At 43.7% G+C, this 24,686-nt stretch overlaps 1 protein-coding gene across 1 annotated transcript; it reads right to left on the reverse strand.

Moving 5' to 3' along the window:
• Nucleotides 1-17,835, reverse strand: RPP30 (ribonuclease P/MRP subunit p30). Its single transcript, XM_033065528.2, has 11 exons — nt 17,719-17,835; nt 16,696-16,751; nt 16,338-16,394; nt 15,582-15,656; nt 14,982-15,053; nt 10,312-10,401; nt 8,120-8,236; nt 3,592-3,621; nt 3,155-3,192; nt 1,955-2,034; nt 1-591 (listed from the first exon to the last, which is right to left on the reverse strand). Exons 1-11 carry the CDS (start codon nt 17,798-17,800, stop codon nt 482-484), a joined length of 807 nt encoding a protein of 268 aa, XP_032921419.1. The 5' UTR covers nt 17,801-17,835; the 3' UTR covers nt 1-481.
• Between the last annotated feature and the right edge of the window lie 6,851 nt (nt 17,836-24,686).

Here is a 24,686-nt window from a genome sequence, read left to right on the forward strand (position 1 = left end):
TCGGAAGCAATTTTTTTTACTGTATTATTATTTTTCTTCACAGGCCACTTGAAGTTAACTTAGTCTACTGGCTTGCAGTTGTACAGAGATGTGTTTAAAACTTGAGAAACCAGAAGAGCTATACTATGAAGGCATATTTTCTTAGACATGTTTTTAATAAAAAGGAATGCACACATACAAGTAAAAATTTCCACGTTAGAAATGCTCTGTTGAGTTTGCGTTAACTCCAGGAGACCTAGGGCAGAGTGAAGAGCCAGTCTCCTGACCTCAGCCAGAAGCCCAGCATGACCCTTCAGATGTGGTGAATACCATTCAGCAGTCTCATGCATACACAGTTTTCCTCACTTGAATGCTGGAAGAATAATTCTTCTGCAGGCTAAGCAAGGTAGTAAGAGAAAAATTAGGTTGGCTGGAGGTTGGAGGAAGACTCAACACTGGGCAAAGAAGAGATGGAAGCTTCTGTTGACAACTGGTTCAGTCCTCAAACTTGAGTCTTAGCTTTTTTGCAGGCTGGCACTGCTGTTTCTTCCTCCTCAACCTTGCGAGGCTTCTTCACGGTGTACACTACACCACAGGCACTCTTTCGGGTTTCTGCAACACACAAGCAGAAGCTGCAGTACCAGCACCTCAAATACCCAAATAAAATGCATTTAAGGCACTCAAGTGTCCGTGTCCCAAACCACAGATGGACATGTTGAGCAACCAGCCAGTCAGCACACACAGCAGGGAAGCAACCTGCAAGGGCAGGAGCTGGGGATTCACTGCATTACAGAAATGCCAGGGGGAATACAATGGTGGGTGTAGAATTACAGCAAACCAAGCAAAAACAAGGCCTGCAGGGGCTGAGGAGCTGCAGAGACACAAAACCATAGGAAACCAGGCTTAGTTCAATAATCACAGAAGGACACATTCTTGGAAGCACTGCCAAAAGCATTTCTGAGCCAAACATAGTGTTCTTAAAAAAATACTAAAAAATGCTTTCACATGCCCCAGGATTCTTAGACTATGCAGGCACAACTGTATTGGCAGAGGAACCCCTACATACCAAGGGAGTGACTTCATGGTATTCAAGAATTTTATTTAATGAACCCTCAACATTACCATGAAATACTGATGTGTGATGTTACCAAATCCTCACATTTGTCAAATAACCTACTAAGCCAAATCATCCAATTTTATAATTACTGGTGGGAAGCTTCTCTGCAAAATTTAAGTTAGAAGATATTCACTACAAATACTCTATTAGCAGAGAGGCTCTGCAAGAACCTTGATGAAATATATTGACTTATTCTGGGCTAGTAACCTCTCTGGGACAAGGGAAATGACACTTGCTATTCAATTTCACAGATCAGATAGATAACAAGTTTGAGAAATTCCATACAAATTTGACAAACTCTGTATCTCTATATAGATGAGTAGCAGGCTGGAGGAGAACCTGTTGATTTTGACATGAGTTTGAAATGACCCTTGCTGAAGAGTGAGTCAGAAATAATCCACGTATTAAAGCATCAGAAAGGGACAAGACTAAGATTGTTTCTGCACACATGCTGCAAAAAGGCAAATGCAAAACACATGCCTAACCATTTAAAGTCAATCACTTAGTTTCTGTCAGTGCCACCAAGATCAGCATTCAAATCTTTCTGAAATGGGATAGTTTCACTATGAAGCACAGCAGGCAGGTCCCTATTTCAGTTCAACCATTTATGACTCATTAATGTGGTTGAGAGAATCCTCCAGCACAGACAGCACCATCGGTTCAGCCACGGATTTGCCAACATGGCAGTAGGGGAAAATAAAACAGCCTTGCCACACAAGCTCCTCTTCAGGCATTGGACAAAGAAGCTAAAACCCCAACCTGACTTCCTCTGAAAGGTCTCAGACCTTGTGGAGAATATTCATTGACAAGACCTTAGTTTAACAAACACACATGTTAGAGGAGCTCACAGGTGCTCACCTCCATGCAGCATGGCTGCTCTGCAGTTGGTGGACACAGCTGCCTTTGCTTCGCCTTCTGACAGGCCAAACAGCAAACCTCTGTCACTGCTGCTCAGGATCAAAACACACAGGAAGCAACAAACAGAACAGGGAAGGCTCTCTGCACGATAGGTTTGCTTACTCTACAAATAACTGGGAATTAGCGAAGCTGTAACTCAAAGTGGCATTTTGCATAAGGTTACCCAGAAGCAGAGAAATGAGGCACCCAGTTCTGGCTGCAGTTCCTTTGCAGCCCTCCTAGAAAGCTCCTGGCAATGCTTCTTCTTTCCAGACAAGCTATACTTTTGAAAATAAAAGTCTGTCAATGTAGGAACATTCTAGATATGAATAATCAAGCAAAAAATTACCCCACAGAAAATTTCCATTTTGGAGACAGGGCACTGTCTGATACAAAAGCATTAGCCAGAGATTTCCAGCCACCTTTAGCAGGAATGACACCACATTAGCTATGTTAATTTGGGTTGAGCCTGACTGCTCATTTTAAAAGGGAAGAAAACGTTGTGCATAAAATCCTTCCAGGCCACACAGCCTCCCACACGGTTCTCATGACTCAGAGCACGCTCCTTCCCTTCCAGGGATAGGGCAGATATGTGCTTCTGGGGTGGGCACAGCAATAAAAATGCATCTGAACTCCTAAAAGAAGGGAAGAAAAGACACTCTCCTTTGTTTCTAGAGCACAACCACTTATTTAACATTACATGTGTAACTAAGGACTGGAAAATTCAGAACAGAAATAGTTACTGTTCAGATATGAACTTTTAATTTTACATAAATACGATTTTATAGCTTTGGCTACCAAAAATGTGGCACTTTGGAGATACTAAGGAATAATTTTTTGTTTGGTTTATAGTGTCCATAGATTTTCACGGGTCTTATTAATTTCTCCATTTACACCCACACAACATTAATGCACATCACAACAAAACACTCCTGTAGCTGAACACAAACATTATTAGTTACAGTGACCTCTCATGCTACCCCATGACCAAGATCTCTTGTTCCTTCCACACACACTCAGAGCCCCGATTCACCAAATGGGTCACCAACAAATACCACTGTATAAAGTTCAAGAACTGTAAAGGATGAAAATAATTTTAAAACCATTTTAATCTTTCCAATGTTACTATTAACTGATGCCTTTGACTTTGGGAAAGGATACAGATTAGCCACATCATAAGGACCTCGGAGCTCCAGAGGCTAAAACAAAACAAAGAGGTTTGGATATGTGAATGCCTTTGCTGTCAGGTGACAGTGTAAGCACGCAAGGCAAGGCTATCAGAAAGGCAAGACTAAATGCTATACAATAGCAAGCTACTGAAGATAATAGGAAATCAAGCAAATACTACTATTTTGGCAAACAGAGTCTCCATCTGGGAGAAACTGTCACGGAAAATACCACAGCAGCAGCAAAAAAATCTCCCAACAAAACAATCAACCAAAAAAAAATCCCAAAACCCACAATACAATTATTTGGTAATGGCAACCATATTTAAACTTACAATTTTTATATGATTAATGTGTAATTAAAACTGTATTTTCAGCCACAGATAAATCTTCAAATTGTTCTGACTTAAAATAAAAAAATCTGGGACTTACCCTTTCAGCTGCACTAGATATAACTATGTTCTGGAAAAAAAAGAGAACAAACATTCACTTGTCAGACAGAACCAAGAAATGAAAAAAAAAAAAAAAAAATCAGGAAGACACAAAAACTTTATGAGCATTAGCTAAGTTCAGGCTTAGAGCCCAATTAAACATCAGAGCACCTGAGGCCCTCAGATGAAGTGAACTCCATCAGGGTGGGAACTTAATGTGGGGACATGATAATCTTAGTTACTACCCTATCTCCTACACAGACAGAGGCATAGGCACAAGCCCTCCCTTGCAATTACAAACCTCTCACAGTCAGACAGGAGATGAATAAATGCATCACATTTCAGAGGGACAGGCTAAGCAATAAAAGTGTCCAGAGTGATGGCATTAAGCAATCATCTATCAGCCTTTCTATCTAGCAACCATCTATCAGTAACTTTCATAGTGGACTTCAAAGAACCCTTCAGAGTAAAGAAAAAATACAGAGCTGCAGGCACTGAGTTAAGAATTGTCCTCTTTATTTACACCAGCTGAAAAAGGCCACACACAAACAACTCATCCCAAGCTGTAACAGGAATGGATTTAGGAGTCCAGGATGCCCCAGAAGCAGCTTACAGATAATGCCTTGAGACAGTTCGGTGCTCCCAGATTTTCAGCCTATACTGTTGCAATACAACTCAATTCTAAGCATTCATGTTAGCCTTGACCAAAATCACACTGATTCAGGAAATGTATCTACACTTAGGCAGTGGCTGCCACTTTGTGCCACACACTCATTTCCCTCAACACTGGCACCCCCATGAAAATCGCCAGGCAGAGAAATCCTTCTCCCTTCTCTCCCGAAAGGTTTCTGCAGAATAGGTATGTGACTACCCAGGGGCTGGCAGATCCCACAGCTCAGCTGCCAGAGCTCTTTTGATGCTAAGCTCCAAGGACGCTCACCTAGGGGGAGTCTGTTTAGCTCAGCAAGTAACTGCAACAGCAGCAAACCTCCTTGCACCTTTTATTATACTGAACAAAAGGCTTTGGGAATTCCTGCTTGAGTGGGTGAGAATTAGAATTGTGCTGAGGCAGAGACAGACTTTCCCTCTGACGTCAGCACCACCAACACATCACACCATCTCTGGTTTCAATTGTGGGGCTTTAGATCCCTTCCCCACACTGCTTTGCTTCCCCAACACCTCCCCAGCACACAGAGCTGGGCAGGCACTGAAGGAAAATGCCCTGTGTGCAGCTGGAACCCAACAGCTGAAAGACCTACGTAAAAATGACTGCATGTTCACATTGTGCCCAAGGTTTCCTCGTGTGCTGAGGAGGAGAGAATGGGACAGATGACTTCTGCCTCACCAGAAGGACAGCCAGAAGCAGAAGCAATATATACATCAAGGTGACAAAATAGCATACATCCTGATGGAGCCTAGCACATTGTTTTTTCTGAATAGTTCACATTTAAAATGACTACAATATGGATTCCAAAGGTGCTTTTGAGCCTAAGTGGTGCTGACTGCAAGAGCTTGCTGGAAAATTCAAGTCTCCTGCTTCAAACCGTAGCAACTAACGCCTGTCACCCAGGCTCAGAGAAGTTCCCAGAGCAGCTGTACGAGACATCTCAAACCAGCACGGGATTGTGGATCACTGCTGTGCTTTGGAGACACACTCTGCCTCTGGTTCAAAGGCAACTGGCATTTCATGTTCATAGGGAATGGCTAAGATGGAGGAAGGAGACAAGAGCAGACAAGAAAAGCATTGCTGGCAAGTGAAGGAGAGGCAGGCAAAGGCAAATCCAAGGCAAGAGCCAAAGGGAAATCTAAAAGGCAGAACACTATCTCCCCAGGTAAAGCAGGCAGCAGCTGTTCAGCACACTGCTCCAGGCAGCCTCCAACTCCGTTACCACAACACGGGAAGTGAGGGACTGTGCCTATACACACCTACTGTCTGGCAAGGGGAGTCTCTCCTTCATTCCCTGCACATTTTAATCTTTCAAAGACACTGCCCAATGCCAGCTCTGAGAACACAAGTAAATTTCTGAAGATTTCTCTGCCCTGCTATAATAGAGGAGGAATAAAAGGATCCAAAAGCTACCACAGGTTAACCATCTACATGCTACAGAACATGAGAGTTGCATGCCAGGTGCCAATGGAAGCAGCCTATGGTCCAGCCAGCCCATGTCTCATTTAAACAAGGGCCTTTACCTCACTGACAGAGGCAAACCCCAGTAATAACCATCTCTGCTGGTCCACAACCTACTGAGTCTGGAGGCAAAGAACAAAGACAACCTAGCAGCCCTCTTCCAGTGCCCAACAACAATTTGTCATGTGCAGCTCCAGCTGATTTACCTTCCAGACACAGATTAAACACTAGACTGACAGATGCAGAAATGAAAGGACACTGTGCACAGACTGAGTGCCTGAACATCCTGCTTGCCCTGTCCATGACATCAACTCAACTGGTGCTCTCCAGTTCATCAACAACCATGTAAGAAGCACATCCTGAACAGCACAGAGGAAAGAGGAGCAACATCAAAAAAGGAATTCCAAATGAAAGGGTCAAATACTTATTTATTCTGTAGTACCAAGGAAACTAATCTGACCAAGGAAACACTCTGCTGTTCTATAAAAGCTGCCATGCTTGAGGAGAACTGAGGCAATGATGAATCTACTTTTAATTTACCTTCCAAGCTCTACATCCCACTTCAGATTTTCCAAATCCAGCTGCCATTCAGATGCCAAATCCAGCTTCTCTGGACTAGCTGCATGTGGCAGAGGCAATTTACAATAGAGAAGAGGGAGCTACAATTTCTGTAAACTTTGATATGTATTATAATATGACCTCCTATGAAAAAGCATGGCCTGAGAGGACACAGCATAACAGACAGATTAACCTTGTAGCCTGAGAGGAGGTACAGTAGTTTCACGAATACAAGCCGCACGGATTATAAGCCGCACCCCCGGTGCCTCGACAATGTTGCTGTCTTTGTCAATAGATAAGCCGCACCCCGAATATTAGCCGCACTTTCGTTCGTCGCGAGAATCCGTGCGCAGCTTTCACAAATTGGCCAATTAGTAACAGGATCGCGGCATAGCGGGCTTTACTGGCTCGGGGCGGGGCCAGGCAGGCTCGGCCCGCTCATGGTTGCCGACGGGGCCGGGTGGCCCAGCTCAGCGCCACGGCTCGGCGGGGCTGGCCGGGTGGTGCTGCCGCCGCCGCCGGGCTCGCTGGCCCCCCTCTCCCGTCAGCACCACCCCGCTGCCGCGTTCGCTCGCCCGGCTGGCAGGGCTGCCGCCACCGGGCTCGCCGCCCGCCCCGCTGCCGCTTTCGCTCGCCCCGCTGCCGCTTTCGCTCGCCCCGCGCCGCGCCTCCCGAGCGCCGCGCCCGCCCCGCGCCGCGCCCGCCCCGCGGCGCTTTCGCGAGCGGCGGCGCTTTCGCGAGCGGCGGCGCTGTCGCGAGCGGCGGCGCTTTCGCTCGCCCCGCCGCCGGGCTGCCGCCGCCGCCACCAGGCTCGCCGGCCGCCCCCTCCCGTCTGCACCGCCGCCGCGTTTCCTCGCCCTGGCCGGCACTGCAGGCCCCCGCACCGCCGGGCTCCCCCACGCTGCTGGCCCCGATTCTGCTGGGCTTCCCCCGCTGCCAGGCAGCCCCACCCGCCGGCCTTCCTGCTTCTGCCATGCTCCCCTGCACTGCTAGCCCCAGTTCTCCCGGGCTCCCCCGCCCTGCTGGCTCAGGCTCTGCCGCCCGCCCCCAACACTGCTGGCCCCGCCTCTGCCAGGCTTTCCCACCTCTGCCGGGGCCGGCCGGGCTCCAGCTTGGCTTGGGGCTGCCGCGGGCTCTCACTTCCGTGTTGGCAGCTTTTAGAATTTTGTTAATAGATTAGCCGCCCCGGAATATTAGCCGCACTTCCGGGTTTCCACCAAAATTTTGGTCAAATTGGTGCGGCTTGTATTCGTGAAATTACTGTATGTTATGAAAGCCATTGGTTACAGGCATATCAAAGTTACTTCTTCCTTGGGTTTCAGTAGCATGGAAGAATGCAGTTCATCTGACTGCAGCAAAGCCTTGGCTGACAGCCAGCTAGCTGTTGGTCTATTTTGGACACAGAAAATTTACTAACCTTTTAACAAAACAAGGTTTCCATTTCTTTTCTTACTGTTTTCTATCCCCCATACACAAAGTATATGTCAAAAGAGCTTTTGGTCAAAGAGAAATATGAAATAGAGGATTTTAAAGAAATACATTAATTTCAGTTCTGGTGCAAACCTTACCTCCCACCCGTGTTTTGGGAATTGCATACCATAATAACACATGGGTTGTTCTGGGAAAAGAATCTAACAGCTCGACAGCTTAAGAAGAAAACATGCAGTGATGCAAGACTGGAAGTATCTGGAGCTACAATGATTGTGTCCTTGTGTTAGTAGGCCAAGATTTAGTCACAGCTTTAGATGTCCCAGCATCAAACTCAATTAAAATGGCTCAGTCTGTACAACTCCAGAAGAATTTGAACAGATTTAATTACCTTGTTTTCACTTTGAGAGCTTACCTTTCCTTTGCAGATCTGCATCAGGCTGATGGCATTTGAAATTGTGTATCTTCTCATTGTAGAGTCTTTGATGGCAGGCGTGTAAAGAAGTTCAAAGTAAATGCCTCGATCTATTGCCTTCACATGAAAGAAAGTGATCAAAAATCAAAAGGAGAGAAGCCTAACTCTCTAACAACTGCTGTCTATTATTGATGTAGCTCATTCTCAGTTTAACTGTGTCACAAATGAAAAAATTAAGGCAGAATTGTTGCAGTAAGAGTACAGCATAGCACGAAAGGATAGTGGGGGAAAGCTACACGGTACACCAGATACATGTGCATAGATCTTGGATGACAGGCAAATGAGGTTTAACAAACAAATACCAACTACTTACTTGTTGTAATTGGCTGTCACTAATATATACACACTATCACAGAGTTGAATAGACAGATAACCACTGCTGGTCATCTGCTGTCTTGAAATTTTGAGGACCCTACTCCTCTAGTCCCACACCCTGCTGTAAGAAAGATCACCACTTCCCTCAGTAGCCATGTACTGCAGATGAAGAATTCCTCCTTGCACAAAAGCAGCAATGAGGACCCTTCTTCTCCTGTCTCAAAAGTGTACTCTGGTGTTTGTGACAATGTTAAATAACAGTGACTCACAGAATAGGTTTCAAACAGTAATACTGATTATATTTTCAGCTGCTTTGACATCCTTTGCTATCTGTCAAAGTGCCTCACCAAAAGCCTAGCATTCTTGTTTTTGCAAACACAGAAAGGTTAAGCAACTTGCACACAGTGTGCTAGAGATAAAGACACAATGTAAAGCCAGGAGTTCTTTATTCCATGGCAATCCTACATTTGCCTGAAATCATACTCTATATTTACACAAATACTATTAAAATATGCTGCAATGGTAATACTGTAAGAGAGTCCAGTAACTGGAACTAATCCAGCTCCCACCCATGCATGACCTCTGCATGCAAGCACAACAGAAGCTATATATGCATGAAATTCTTGATACATAACTGATAGCTGCAAACAAAAGAAGCCTGAATTTATCAAAACCAAACAGGTGATGGCAATACACCAACCTCCAGTCAAGGTGATTTTTAACCTCATTCCTACCACTTCAGCTGCCTGCCAATCTGTCTGGCATTGTAAGAACCAAAACTGACTGCCCCAGGATGCACGGACCAGTCCAACAGACAGACTGCCTTGAAGCTGGGAGTGTGGAAGAGGAGAAGTAGTTTGCAAGGAAAATGTCTACCAACACAGGTCTATGAGAGCCACACAGCTCCTTATCTGGGCCAGTTGCTGGGGTTTTAGGCAGCTAGGGTACTTTCATACAGTGTTTCATACAAAATCGTTATTCTAAGTGAAATGTATTATTTTATTACAATGTATTATTTTTAGTCTGTCTCAGAATTAATTCCAGTTAATTTTGAATTTTTATTCTATGTCAAACTTTCTAAGAAAAGGAAGTAGTATTACTAGACAATTTCAAATTTAAATTTTTGAGTACTAAGTTCTACATCAGCCAAGAATGCCCATGTGGAATGAACCTTTACATATATTCAGAGGAGAAAACAAGTTCCCCTAAGAGCATGTTCAGATTAAGTTTTCTGGCAAACCACCAACAGCAGAACTATATTTGATCCACACTGATAGCCATCTTGGGTCCCACAGCACATATTTAGCAATGCTAAATTGGTTAATTTACCAAGACATTCTTTTGTCCAAGTATGGATTTAATACAGTTGTCTTTCAAGCAACCAGCACAACATCCTTCTCCCAAATTAACACAGCCATTCATATTTCCTGTCTTTTAAATCAAAGGGCTGTTTATCTATTTTGACACAGCTATACCATTTCTGATTTGGGAAGCAGCCTAGTCAGCAATCACACCATATCTCCCTGCTTAGCAGCACAGTGACCTCAAGGTTTCATTTCCACTCCTTGGGAACACCACTTCTGCCTCCTTAAGTGGGGGACAGAAGGAGAAAAAGAAAGAACATACATCACTGTGTATTAAATGCTGCAGTGGAGGCGCTGAAGTGAAGGACATTTGAAACAACACTATACATTATGCAAGAAAATAAAAGAACCACGTGGATAGGAGTGGTGGGAGGAAAGCAGTAGGGAATTCGACTCAAATTCTGTATTTAATGTCAGTCTAACAGCAAGAAAACAATTTAGATGTAAATTTACCATATTCACAGGGGGCCTTCGGAAGTAGAATGGCAACTTTTCAGTTACATTTATGCAGACCAGATCCACATCTAATGTTGTGCAAGCAATCTACAGCAAAGAAATAGGAACAGATTATTAGACATGCCAAAAAATGCATAATTAACTTAAGGTGCACTAACATTCTCCTTCATTTCTTAATGCAATAAATATCTCTCCAGGGTGAGTTCAGTTTTAAAATTAAGAGGTACTATGCTTTGCAGGTATGCCAATAGAACAGTAACATTTGAGACTTTAAACCCAAGTCTTTCTTTCTTAGAGAACTAATTTTCCAGTAAAATAATTGTCAACCTCAAAGCAATACCTACTTCTTTGTTTTTATCTGACAGACAACATGCAGAAGCAATGCTGACTTTTGACAAACTCACAGATAACAAAGGCCAACCCCAGTTTACAAAGGCAAGAGCCCAGGAACTGCCCCTTGTCCCACCATGCTCTGCTTCCAATGCAGTACCTGTTTGTTTTCAGGATTAATTACTTTTACCAGAAGCAATGGAGAAAAGAATGAAAAAAAAGCAGAATGTGCTTTGGTTGGTGCTGCATGCCCAGTACTGGAAACCAATCCTCAGAGCCTCCCTTTCCTGGCTGGGTGGAGAACATGCAGCTCCACCTGACAGCCACACCTCTGGCAGAGTCTGGAAACAGCACTGAAGGCTACAGTTTAAGAATTTAGTTTTGAATTCACACCACAATTTACAGGTTGTATTAAGAGATGGAGGGAATGAGCAAGGGGCAGAGGCTCATCACACTGAGATGTAGGGAAAATTAAGGGCACCTAAAAAAGGGAGTCCTTGATTTACACTCATCTCAAGCACCCAAGGTAGGAATTACATACACTTACTCTGTAAGGATGATTACACAGGGCCAGACTAATGTCTGTAAGCAGTGTTGTAACAAAGAAGGTAAGATAGACTGGAGAAGTTGAAAAGGAATTTTCTCTGTGTAGGGGAACTCTCTGCACTCAGAAACTTGCCAGGAACTGCTCCAAATACACCTGGGCCAGGTGCCAACCATTCATCCCTCCTCCCACCAGCACAAAAAGCAGTGGGGGCTGTGAGGAGCCCCAGGGGTAAGGGCTGCTCTAACACAAGGCACACTACTGCTTGGCAAACTGGTCTTCTACCAGTTTGTTCACATGGAATTTGGATGGAGATGAGAGCAGAGGCTCAGCTTTAGGAATGTTTCTAAGCTGTTGATAGCACTCTCTCTCCCAGACAAGACAGCCACAGTACACATGCAGGTAAACCACAAGGTTTTTGAAGTTGAAATGTCTCTGCCAGCACATTCAGACTAAGCTTTTTCTTCATGCCCTACCTTTATCCTCCATTAGGCAGGACATGGGATGCCTATGGAATCTATGGCATAGAATTAGACTTGCATGAAGAAGTTCAGCCCTACTACAGCCAGTTTCCCTCCTTTTCTTACATGAGGCACAAACTGCTACACAGAGGTGATTTATGGGAACACGCACAGAACAGCTCTGAATCATGGCCTAGAAAATACATCAGTGAGGTCATAAAAAATTCAGGAAGAGATAACACAAAAAATTAAGGAAAGCAAGAATTGACAGACACATGCAAGTTGCCTTATGTGAAGGGAAATCAAGCCTTCCTAATCAGCTCCAGAAACACTGGAACACTTTTTACCATTTTGCACATTAAGCACAGTGGGAGAGGGAACGACTCAAAAGCCAAGATATCTACAGGATTCCAGACATGAACCTGTCAGAAAATAACACCAAGGAAAAGCAAACTGCGAGTCATACTTCCCCATGAAGAATTCCTGCATTGTATGAAAACTGGAGAGCAGATTTCTCCAAGAACTCTCATGCTCAGCCTAGCTTTGGCTCCCAGACATGCAGGTAAGTTAAGGTTATCCTGCCTGCTGAAAAGATCTGAAGTGCAACAACTTCACCCAGAAAATGACATGCAGCAAGTTGCACAGCCCAGCAGCTGCCTGGCAACACTGTGGGCAAGAGCCCCATCTGCTGGGAAACTCCAGCCAACCATTATTAAATACATCTGCCACTGTCTGGATGCTCTGAAGCAAGCTTTGGCAAACGTTTTAGGAATAAACATTGAAATCTGACTTTGCACTACATCTTCAGACTTACATATGTAAGTTATTTTAGATACTGGTGATGTGCTAAGTGCTTATGAACAGCAGACAGAGCTAACTAGTATCATTAAAACAGTCAAATCTTAGAAAGCAGAATTTTTTAAAAGTGGCAAGTGCAGACCCTGTTACCTGCATGGAGTGGGCATTCCTGCTGCAGGCCAAAACAATCTTTTTGGGAGACTTAAACAAGAAGCCTGTTCTACAATTGGCAAACATGGCTTCCTCATCCCCTTAAGGATATAAATTCTTTGAAGAATTTGAGCACATGTTTTAGTACATATCACTGCCACACTCAGTCACAAAAGAGCTTCCCTGGCTTGTGACAAAAGGGCACAGACTAGTTTTGGGCCATGTTAAAACTGGAGTACACCTCCACTGGTCATGTAATTTTTTCACAAAAATATGAAAAATCTTGTTCTATGGAGAAAATACAAGTGTCAAATTGTTGAGAAATATGATGCTCTTGAGGTAATGTTGAGTTACCAAAAGCCAATAGGAACTCAATTTGTCATGCAAGACCCACTCTTGGAGGCTTTATTCTTAATAATGACATATCCATGTGTTGTAAAAGCCAAACTGTATGTGCTGAAATCCCCTGTGTAATGTCCCTTTCACCAGACTCCCTGTGTGATACCCCTGTGAAAATGAACCAGCTCTCCACAGAGTGAGACATTCTAAAATCTCTAAACAAAAGACAACCATACAAACCTGCCCTGAATGTGAAAATGTAAGGGTAGGTCTTTCACCTCATGCAGTTTGCAAGAAACACGCTTGGGTTCCATCCCCAGCTCAAAGTGCAGCCAGCATGGAAGCAATGAAGATAATCTCACTGACAATCCTGCTTCTTTCCTCACACCCTGTCCATCACCTGCCAGAGTGTCAGCTTAACCAGGCACTGTCAGCACTGGCCTGCCAGAGCACAGCCACTCGCTCCACGCTGGCACAACTCTCCACGTGGCTGGGTGCTGAATCACACTGGGAAAGTGGATCTGCCTGAAAAAGAACTTGGCAAAACCTCTGGTTACTGCTCAGCCAAAAGCAGACTGCTCAAAGCAAACTGCCATGCAGCTAAGCAAGCAAGCAGCCTCAGCAGCAAAGCAGAAAAGAGTGGCTGTAAACGCCAGTTTAAATGCCACCACAGCTGGACATCCAACACCAGTAGGAGTCATGACATGGCTGAAAACAAACAGTAATAACCCTTAAGTGAGAAAACACCTTTTTCCCAGAAAACACAGCACACCTCTGCTGATTACCTAGTTTCAGGTGCTTGTTTAAACACATGATAACTGATTGAACTCACTTGAGAAGTTTTTATACTACTGCCACAGATCAAAAGAAAGACAGTGGCCCTCAAAAAATATTTGAAACCATTTGCCTCTGTCATACCCCCAAGAGTCCTAAAATCTTGCAGGGAAATAAAATTCAGAAACTAGTTTCATTTAGCTGTAACTCTTAAAATTAATGCTTGAATTCTGCTGAAATAGTCTTTAAAGTTCACGTTCTTCAACAGCCTCTTGCTTTGTACTTTACTTGGACAAGTCTTGAAATAGGAGGGGAAATAATGTAGAAAAACAAAACAGAAGAATAAAATTTTAATGTGGCAAAACAGGTACTCAGCAGTAGTAAAAAGTGCTTTAATTTCTTTTAAATAAACAATCACCAGACTCAGTTTTAAACTGAGAAACTCCCTTTGAAAGTAAATTCTTCAAAGAAACTCACTTTTTTTCCACTCTCCCTGTCCCTCCTTGACACTGCTTTAAACTGCATGCCTGCCTGCTGCCTGTCTAGGTTAACAGAGATTGAACACTTCCACCCACTCACCCAATTCAGACTTAATGTCATTATTTATGAGCTTACAACAGGTCAGACATCACAATTGTGGGTTTTGTAAGAAAAAAATATGAGAAAAACATAACTTGCTTTAAGGTGCTCCACCAATCAGAACATCAACATCAGCTGTTATCAAATATTTGAGAACAATTTAAATAAAAATATGAAGGATATGGAGATGAACAGCTATCAGGTAACTCACAGAACTACATTAGTTCTACTTTAAAATCATCCCTATTATTTTAGAGACCAGGAATAATCAGTTCAAACAGAAGATCACAAGCACATTTTAGGGAAGTTGTCAAGAGTCTGAGAAGCTAAAGAAGACAGAAGTTTTCTACATGATGATAGTACACATATACTGAGGGGGAAAAAAGGAGTTTTCTCTTCTTACTAGAGTACAAGGCACACAAAGGCAACCACAGAGTATGGGCATACCAGTCCATTCATCAGGTAGATGAGATAGAGGTTGCAGACCTCAACCTGTAACCTCAGTCTTGCAGCCTCCTACAAATCCTCCCAAAGCCCTCAGCCGATCAACTGACCAGGCAGCCTATACTTTTGATTAACTCCATGAGGTCTTTATAAAATAGGAAATAAAATCAAAGCAAAGCATGTACTTAAACTGGCACAAGGCCCTAAAGTTACTGAATGAGCATTACTGATGAGATGATTGTACTTACATGGAACAGTTTCTCAGTTTTTGGAAATACTGCTATGATGTCATATAACCTTATATTTGCAGATGTTGATCTCTATAAAAGGAGCAAACAATTACTACCTTGAATTATGAGACATGTCAAAGCTATGCACAATAAATACAACCAAAACAATGACAAGAAAAATCCTTTTTTCCTGTCAAGTACTAAAACAAAGCAAATAACCATCCAATTACACAGCAGGTTTCTACAGTAAAATCATCCATTCTCAGTTTGAGGCTTGTCCCGCCCATCTACTAAGACACACTTTTTGCTTTGATCTTGTTGCATGAAAGCATAACCAGACCCAAGGCTTGCTTATGGCCTTCTACTTTATGCACAGTAGTCCAGGACCAAGGAACAGAACTGTTGTTCCATATTGACAAATGATCATCAGAAGCCATATCCAGTCTTGCAAGTCTGCATCTCCTCATGATCATATTATTTGTGAAAGACGCAATCTCAGGAATCGCTGCTGAGTGCCCTATAAATTCCAGGATGTTGACCCCATAGGATTTTGACATTTCATTCATTCATTGAGAAAAGGAAATAAAAGTTGCTAAACTGATTGCTGAGTATACTTACCAAGAGATTACAATGGGAAGGATCAGAAACAATAAGTGTGAGCCGGGTCAAGACTTTAATTTTTTTAGATGTCCCCTACAGAAAAAGGAATAATATTACAAATTTTAAAAACCCAAAGCAAAAATTTGTGGTAATTTCCACCCAGTCTACTATAAAAAGAAAATGGTGTAATGCTTATAGTCTTGCTATACTAAGTTTCTACAGTCTGTAGTTACACTTCCCTAATTTACATTATCTCTTTGATATTATATCTGTCCTTACAAAGAATGACTTACTGTGTTTCTCTGGGGAAGAATGAATAGAAAGGAAAAAAAATTAAGAAAAACAATAATGCAGAAAAACTGAGTATCTTTTACTGCTATGATTCCCCAGGCAGGGCACAACTGCAAGAAAAAGCAGTTTGTGAATTAATCAATGTCAGTGATCCGAAACACAGTCTTTTATTTCTTTATACCCAAATTTTGCCCCATCAAAACCATGAAGTTATTTCCAAAACTTCAAGAATTGTACTGTAATTTTTCAACTACAAGCAGATTCAAAATTCATATAATGCAATTTCTTTAATAATTTCTAAAATAACAGCTAGAGCCTACCCTGATGTGAGTGTACTATTCTTCCAATGCTTGGTGTTTTAACCATTAAATAATGGACAAATTCATCTTTTATGATTAACACAAAATCACATATACAAACACACAAAGGTAAAAAAAGGAAACTCAGAATAACTATATATATATAGAATGTAGCTATACGTACTTGTACAATAGGTAAAGATGGAAACAACTCTGAAGGGGATACTGGCTTGATGATTTCCTTGAAAGAGAATAGAACAAAATTATTAAAAATGTCTTGGGTTAGGTTTACATGCAAACAAAAACTGTGTTCCAATCTTAAGAAGAAATTTACCACGCTAAGAAAACTATTTTTGTGGGACAGTACATGAACATATCAAAAATTAATCCCAGGGCAGTTCTACAGAAATATAAAATGGGAGTTTTGTTACAAATAGAGAGATTTGTACTTGTGTCTGGATGTGCATTCTGCAGCTAAACTCTCTGGAAACATGCAATAAGGCAGCAGGTTTATTAAAGAAAACACAGTTAAGAAAAATTACCTGTTTCTTTTCTTTAAAATCGATGACATGATTAAGTGCAACTACAGAATATCCCACTGAAAAACACACAGTAAGAATATTTTGTCTAGTAAACAAAAAGGAAACAAATCCAATGAGAAAACTGTAAAATACTCATTACTTAAATGTCTTAAAGTAAATAATCTTGTGCATGTTTAGATTTCACAGTATTTTTTAAGATGACTGGTTCCCCCAAAAGTGCTTTAAAATAGGGAGAAAACAAACCAAAACAGTTTGGTTTTTAACACAGCCCAGGCCTGACAACTCCTAATGGCAGAGCTTTATGAACACGAATACTTGAGCTTGGTATCCCCAAAGGTCTGGCCTAGTTAGGCCCTGTTTATGACTTTCTATATGGAAAACTGCTAAGGATATTCAGGACAGTCGATAAAACTGCAGACAACGCAGAGCTGGGACAGACCCAGCTCTCGGAGAAGGCAAAGCGAGCAACTCAAAGCGATGCCGACAGCACGGAGGAGAAGCTGTCGTTCAGAGGGCTCAGGGCAGGATGAGAGACTCGCCAGGGCCATTTAAACCTCCCGCCCCAAACTGCGTGCAGGCAGCACGCGGCTACAACAGCTCTGCAGGAAAACATCCGGCCCGAACTAAACCGCTGCCGGAAAAACGTGTCCACGACGGGGAAAAGCCAACTCTTACACCGGGGTGAGCAGGCAGAGACAGAGCTGCAAGGCACAGCAGGAGCTTCCCCTGCCATCCAGTCCCGGCAGACCCAGCCCCGGGCACTGGGCTCGCACAAAGCTGCGGGCTGAGCGGACAGAGCGGAGAGCTCCGGGGAAATGAGCCCACAGCGGGGCGAGGGCCGGCCTGCCCGGAGGGAAGGGAAGGCTCATCCCGGGAGTCCGGCCCTGCCCACCCCCACCCGCAGGCTCCGGCTGTGCCTCCCGAGCCAGGGGAGCCGCCGCTGGCGTCCCGCTGCCCTCCCGGCCGGGGCCGGCCCGCCCTCCCCGGCTCAGCCCCACCGCTCTCCCCGCTCGCAGGACTCACGGTGCGCCGCGGCCTCCAGCAGGCTCTGCAGGGACTTCTTGTCCGGCCCGTGCGGCAGGTTCAGGTCGGCGAAGCCGGCCATGCTCACGCCGCGGCGGGCGGGCCCAGCCCGGGCCTGGCAGCAGCTCCGCCCCTCCCGCCCGCGGCAGCCTGGGCCCTGTAGTCCCGCCCGGGCCCCGTAGTCCTGCCCGGGCCCCGGCGAGCCGGGCCGGGGGCGGTGCTCCGCATGGCCCTAGCTGCCTCTCTGCCGGGTGATCGCTTGGGTCTCAGGCGGCGACCCTGACGGAGTCCCCGGGGTTCGTTCTCGGGCAGATCACCCCGGGCTCTGAGGGGCATCCCCGGCTCTGCCGCTCCCGGCCGAGGCTCCGAGCCGCCGGGTGCCCACCAGGTGGAGCGGTAGCCCTGCTCCATGGCGTGCTTATCCCCTGTTAAACCGGTTCAGCTCCGTCTGAAGGTTGCCAATAAAAATAAAAACCAATATTTTCTATTTATAGTTTTGTAGTTATTCTCTTTCCTACAAAGCCCCGAGCTGCCATGTCAATGATATTTCCTGACACGGAAAAGGATTGAGGAATTCTCACAGACCAATAACCAGATACAAGTTCACTGTGTAGCACTGATGTAGCACTGACACAAAAAAACAGTACAAATATTGCTCTACCGCTGATAAATACCAATAGAATATGTAAAATACAAGTGGAGATTCTCAGTAGGAGGTTTTTGGTGGCTTAGAGCAGCTGCTGAAGACAGCAGGTCTGCAGTTCCTGTCCAACTTCAGGTGGCCAGACCAGGGACCTTCACTTTTTCTATCTTCAGACTAGGCTAAATGCTCACCAGGGGAAGTCTGTGCAGTATCTGGAGCCCTGAATTCTTAATAAAGCAAAAATGCTTCTAACCAAGGCCAAGGCTGCTGCCAAAGCCTGAACATCCCCCCTTACAGGGCCTGACCTTGGTGCAGCTGGTGCCAGCTGTGCACACAGGACTGGTGAGGACCTGGGACTCATTTCTACCAAAGAGATCGCTTGGTTAACAAAGTATGGCTGAGAAATAACCGTGTGCTCTTGGCGTGTTTCTGGACTTCCAGTCTGATGAGTTAGAGATACCTGGGATGGTGGTAGCAGAGAAGATACTTGTGTGCTGCAGACACTAGACTAGGAGTTGAAGCAGCTTTGAGGGTCAGTAGAAAACAGCTCCCACACCTGTATGGCAGGGAAAAACCACATCACTCTGAAAGGGGTAAAAACCCCCAGCTGATAAAACATCTTTTTCCATGGCACATCTATGGCAGCATTTTTTTCTTGACAATATTAGGTCAAGATATTTCAATAAAGAAGCTCTGTTTTAGTCCATCTGCCTCTGTGAGGTGCTTGCCTGTTACATCAGATCAGCCAATACTGCTCCTCTGCCAGCTATTTGAACAAACAGCATAGCCTGAATGGTATTGCCAAGGTTTTTCTTCGATGTATGTGAAAACGGAACAGCTCGAGATATTATTCCAGGTTTTCTTTGGCTCAGTGTTTGATGTAACTTAATTTGTCTTAACGAACGTAAAAAGCGATCCAGAAGCATGTATCAGTTATTTCTGAATGGCCCTACTTCAGCAGTGTTCAGAGGTACCAGAGGATTAAGCAGCCTTGTGTTTGGCAATACAAAAGCGAAATAAACCTTTCTTTCAAGAGCTTAAAATGAAGGACATTTAAACAGATCATCATGCAGAAGATCTGCAGAACCCTATTTGCTGTAATGGTGTAAGAATCTGAGTATATCACGAGTCATGTGCTCAGAAGAGTGCAGAGCCTTGTTTCTGATGTTATTTAGATATTACTGCTTTTATTTACACCAGCCCCAGTGGTCTGCCTAGAACTTCCTTATGGTCCTCACTGTTCAGCTGCAAGCTTCTAACATGCTTTGTTTCATGCTGTCCTGAAGTTTCCCTCAGTGCAAAGAGATCTCCTCACTCCAAGTGTTTCTTTTTAAATACATTTAGACCTCAAGACATCCTTTCAGTAAATTTTAATGCAGAAACCGTCACAATTCTTCTAATAGGTTTTCAGTGGCCAGCCCATGGTAGCAACTGTTAGACTTTTTTGCTTTAGTTCTGCATTTGGTACTTCTGGGTGCTAAGATTTTATTTATTACTATCTGCCTAGCAACTCAGTAACATGAATGTCACAGTCACTTTTATCATAACCTCATAACCTCAATAAGATCCTATGTAAAGGTACAGATGGAGTTTTCAGTTGGGAGCTCTCATTTTGAGTGATACAGAATTTTAAGCATAAATGTAACCTTAATTGCTCATTTTCTTTTTAGATGCCAGCTTGCTGTTGTTAGTATTTGCTGGTTCCAAAAAAGGGAAGACATAATTTCATATTTAAGTTGCACAGATGCAAGTATTTATTTTGACAATGATAAGAAATGCCAAATATGGGAATAGTTACCTCTCTGTTTTAGTGGCACAGAGTGATGATGATTTATCTTCACAAAGACAAGAAAAGGCAGAAAAGAAAAGTGCAGCTGCAACATATTTGCTAGCAGTTAGACAAGAGTGTTATTTGCTAAACAGTACATGCTGGGAATAAAAATCGAGGTTTCAGTAATACCTCTAGCCAGTCTCTGATAAAATATTCTGAATGTTTTGACAACATATTTTCCTGAGGCGGAAGAAATAGATACCTATACTTTATTTATTGTTCCAAACAATCTTATATTGGTTTCTAAGGAAAGGGAAAGGGAAAGGGAAGGGAAAGGGAAGGGAAAGGGAAGGGAAAGGGAAGGGAAAGGAAAGGGAAAGGAAAGGGAAAGGGAAAGGGAAAGGAAAGGAAAGGAAAGGAAAGGAAAGGAAAGGAAAGGAAAGGAAAGGAAAGGAAAGGAAAGGAAAGGAAAGGAAAGGAAAGGAAAGGAAAGGAAAGGAAAGGAAAGGAAAGGAAAGGAAAGGAAAGGAAAGGAAAGGAAAGGAAAGGAAAGGAAAGGAAAGGAAAGGAAAGGAAAGGAAAGGAAAGGAAAGGAAAGGAAAGGAAAGGAAAGGAAAGGAAAGGAAAGGAAAGGAAAGGAAAGGAAAGGAAAGGAAAGGAAAGGAAAGACAAATGAAAACAACAGGAGATAAGGTCTCTCAAGTAAGGAAGGACAAAAAAGTGGATGATAAGAAAGAGCAAAAGAACAAGAAAAAATTCTGGTGTGTTTATTTATTGCATTGCATACTCATGTTACCTTCCTGCCATGTATACAATATTGAATGGCTCAAGCAGGGGAATGTAGCAGTGCCTTCAACTTTTTAAGCTAAGGTGAGCAGGGCTATTGTTTTCTAGAGGCAGCTGTGTGAGGGAAGGTGTTACCATGCTGGGCTGTCAGCGTTTTCTCCTCTGCTGCTGAAGCTCTTGCACTGCATTCCTTGACCCATTTCAGTCAGGATCCTCCAAGTTAGCACAGACCTGCTGTCTACAAGTGTTAAGTCCTCCAGGGAGAAATGAAGGATCCAGGATTTAGAGCAAGGTTTTCCAACATAAACACTTTGATAGATACAGTCTGGTCCCACTAAATCAGCATGTGCTTAGGACACTGTATTTCCTTGGCTAGCACTAATGACCTGTTTTACTTTATCTCAGTAACAGGGCGGGGCAAAGAATACCAATACCTACTGCTATAGTATATGCTTAGTATGAATAACAAATGCTGAAGATGTTATGTGATTAGCACTGTTTCTGGAGGAGGGGAAAAAATTAAACAAAGGAGTTAACTACTTTGGGAGAGGGAAAAAAAATCAAAGTTATCTTGCTTTTTTTTCTTTTTATAATCTGAATTTTTTCTATATAACAATAATAAAGTACTAAAGGTGAGATTTACAAATAAAGTACATTATTAAATATTAACAAAATAGTTTAACTTCTCTAAGTGTACAAAGAATGGGGGACAAAGGACTTAGCACAGAATTGGAGGTATATGGATATATTAAGAGGCTTTTATGCATGGAGAGCCTAAATTACTCAAAGGACAGGATTTTACTAATCCCAGCCAGAAAAATGATTTCATGTATTTTTCGAAGCCTAATAGAAGGTGAAAAAGTAATTTCTTGGGTAGAGAATAAATATCAGCTAGTTATTCTTGACACCTAATTGGACATTTGTTTCACTTCTCTATGCTGTCTGGAACAACATGTTAGAATTTTTAAATAAGATCACTGAAGACGAAAGTCCCTTGGAAAGATCGAGTCCGACTTTCATGTATTGTTATTTTAAGTACCTAGAATAGATGTCGTCTCATGGAATGATGGATTCTCTGTGCTCTTCCAGACAATGGCCATATGAAACTCTCTAAACCCTCACAGAAAGCATCTCACCAGATTCAGCCCAACCTGGGAAACTGGAAGTTGTTTTAGGTGTGTCCTAGTAAAAAGCTTTCAAGGAAGATATTTTGGAGAGGTGTCAGCTGCTTTGTCTTGCCAGGGTTTTTCACATCTTCTCTGCAAGAGTACATAAATCCCTTTCTATAATGGTACATAAATTGACTTAAATTGCTTTGTTTCTTCAAAGGTAAGATTACAACAAATTCAAAGAATGGTAACATAGCCTTTGAGAAGGAAAGAAATCAGGTGATTAACTTGGAATGAAATTTAAGGGAATTTAAGAAACAGAACAAAAGACAAGGTTCAATCCTACTTTTGGGTTGGAATGGGTAGTACACACAAACGATCCTGTGTATCATCCACTGAGAACATTTAGAGAGTCACATCCCAGAATTGTATTGAAAAGCTGTCAAGAAGAATGACTGATTTAATGAACTGTGTTAACACATTTGCAGGAAGCACCAGATTATAATTTGCTCTGCCTCAGTGACATTTTAAGCAATTGAAAAATTGCTTTTACTGGGAGTATTAAACTGCACAAATTTATCATCTTTTGTGGTAAGAATCTATTTTGAACAAAATTTACTGAGTTCCTAACTCCTTACCTGTACTTCAGATACTATTTAAAAAAAATATATTCAACCAATAAGGAAACATTCTCTCTCCAAGTTTTGCCTTAATGTTATAACTTAGATATATCCTTGCCATTTCTAAAGACCTTTTTCTTCCTAATAGTTGTTTAACTGAGGAGGACAAAAGACTTGATTTATCATCTGGTGGGGTAACTCACCTGAAGCTCAAGGCTCATGAACACGTTTTGGGTGGTTAAATAGGGATTTTTATTTTGTGATTTTATTGCTTTTGCTAACAAACTGTAGGAAAACACTTGACTGAACAGGAAAATGCTTTCAAGTTGGTAATGGTCAAGGAGCTACCCAACAAGATTTCATCCCTATCATTGCTTATTTTAGAATCTTAGTCCAATCAAGATGTGGGGGTGGTAGGGAAGGACAGCAATTGAACTACCAAACCCTGAATTTCTGACCCCAGGAGGCTCTGCCAGTGCTCAGTCTGCATCAGGCACAGCTGAGCCCGACCTCTCAGTCCCGCACATGCTCATATGTACATAGGGGACAATGCAGAGTCCTGCATGTTGGAAAGCCCATCTTCCAACAGGAAGAAGATGGAGAAAACAGGAGATGCTGACAGAAGGGAAGATTTTATTAAAACCAAGATATTCTGTGAGTCAAGTATGGAAGCCTTGGTTGCTATGGATTTGTGTTTCTCTAGTCCACGGGATTGTCAGCTGATGGCTTTGGGGTTATTTCCCCCACAGGTGGAACTTACTAGGTTTGTCTTTTAAGTCAGTATAATGTGTGACCACCCTGCAGCCTTTCTCACTACTGAGCCGCACAAACAGTCCTTCCCTGTCTCCTGCACACTTAAATATAACTTGCTTTATTGTTGCAAGGTCTCCCCTCATTTAAACCTCATGGTTATTGATAGATCTGGGACCAACGCTCTTCATTTCATCTCCTTCTTTGGTTCATCTGGCTTCTGTCTCATGCTGAAAATGCGAGGAACACTGAGGAGCAGTTGTTTCTTGTTTTTAGTCCTTACTGTCTGGCATGTTACTATAACAAGGGGTGTGATCTTCTGCTGGCATCTCTTGGGTAACTCACAATTCAAACTGTTAATTTTCACCCCACTTGGAGGCAAGGATAGGGCTTAAAGAATGAGAAAGCTGGCGAGTCCCAGAAATTGGCTTGTATCTAAGAGTTCAGGGAACCTACAAGAAAAGCAGGTAATTCAAACAATGGGAGTTTGTGGGGTTTAGCTTTCCTTAAGGAATTACACATGGAACACATGAGTAAATTCAAAACCAAGGGACAAAAATATTAATAAAAGAGAAAATATAGGTGATGGTATTCATAGCAATATGAAGAAGAATGTGCAAGCTTGGATACACAGAGAAGTGCATCGGTGCTAGCCGTGTGAGATAGATTTGTAAAGAGCGGCCACTGTCCAAGCAGCAGCCGGTGTCCTGCCGGCCCGAATCGCTGTGCAGGACTGTGCAGAGCCGGCAAACCGAGAGCTCGCCCCCCGCTCCGGCCGGGGCAGCTCAGCCTGCGGCCGCCTCTGCGCCACGCGGCCACCCGCCCGCAGCTTCCCGGGTGAGCCCCGGCTGCACGCGTACACACAGACACACATGTATATATGCACATTATATACACGTTATATACACACATACAGGGGCTCCCAGAGCGCCCCTCGCTTGGGGCGGCCGCGAAGGAGAAGCCGCAGGAGGCAGCGGCTCCCTGGACTGCAGGGAAGGGGCGCACCCCCACCTGCAGCTCAGAGGGCAGGAGGGAGAGGGAGGCGGAGCGGTTCCCATCCCGCCGCCCGTCGCTTCGGAAAGCAGCCGCGGGTAGAGCGGGCGATGGGCGCGGGTGGGAGGGAGCGGCCGCCACCCCCGCCCGCCCCTCCGCCCGCGGGCTGGGGGCGATAGCGCCGTGCCCACCCCGCGGCCACCCGGGATGCGCCGGGGGCGAGCCCGGCCGCCCCGGGGGAACTTGAAGGCTGGGCCCCCACGGGCCGCTCGGCCGGCTGCGAGGGGGCGGGCGGC

This window comes from Catharus ustulatus, chromosome 8, assembly GCF_009819885.2.
Source record: "Catharus ustulatus isolate bCatUst1 chromosome 8, bCatUst1.pri.v2, whole genome shotgun sequence".
In the NCBI taxonomy this organism is placed as follows: Eukaryota; Metazoa; Chordata; class Aves; order Passeriformes; family Turdidae; genus Catharus; species Catharus ustulatus.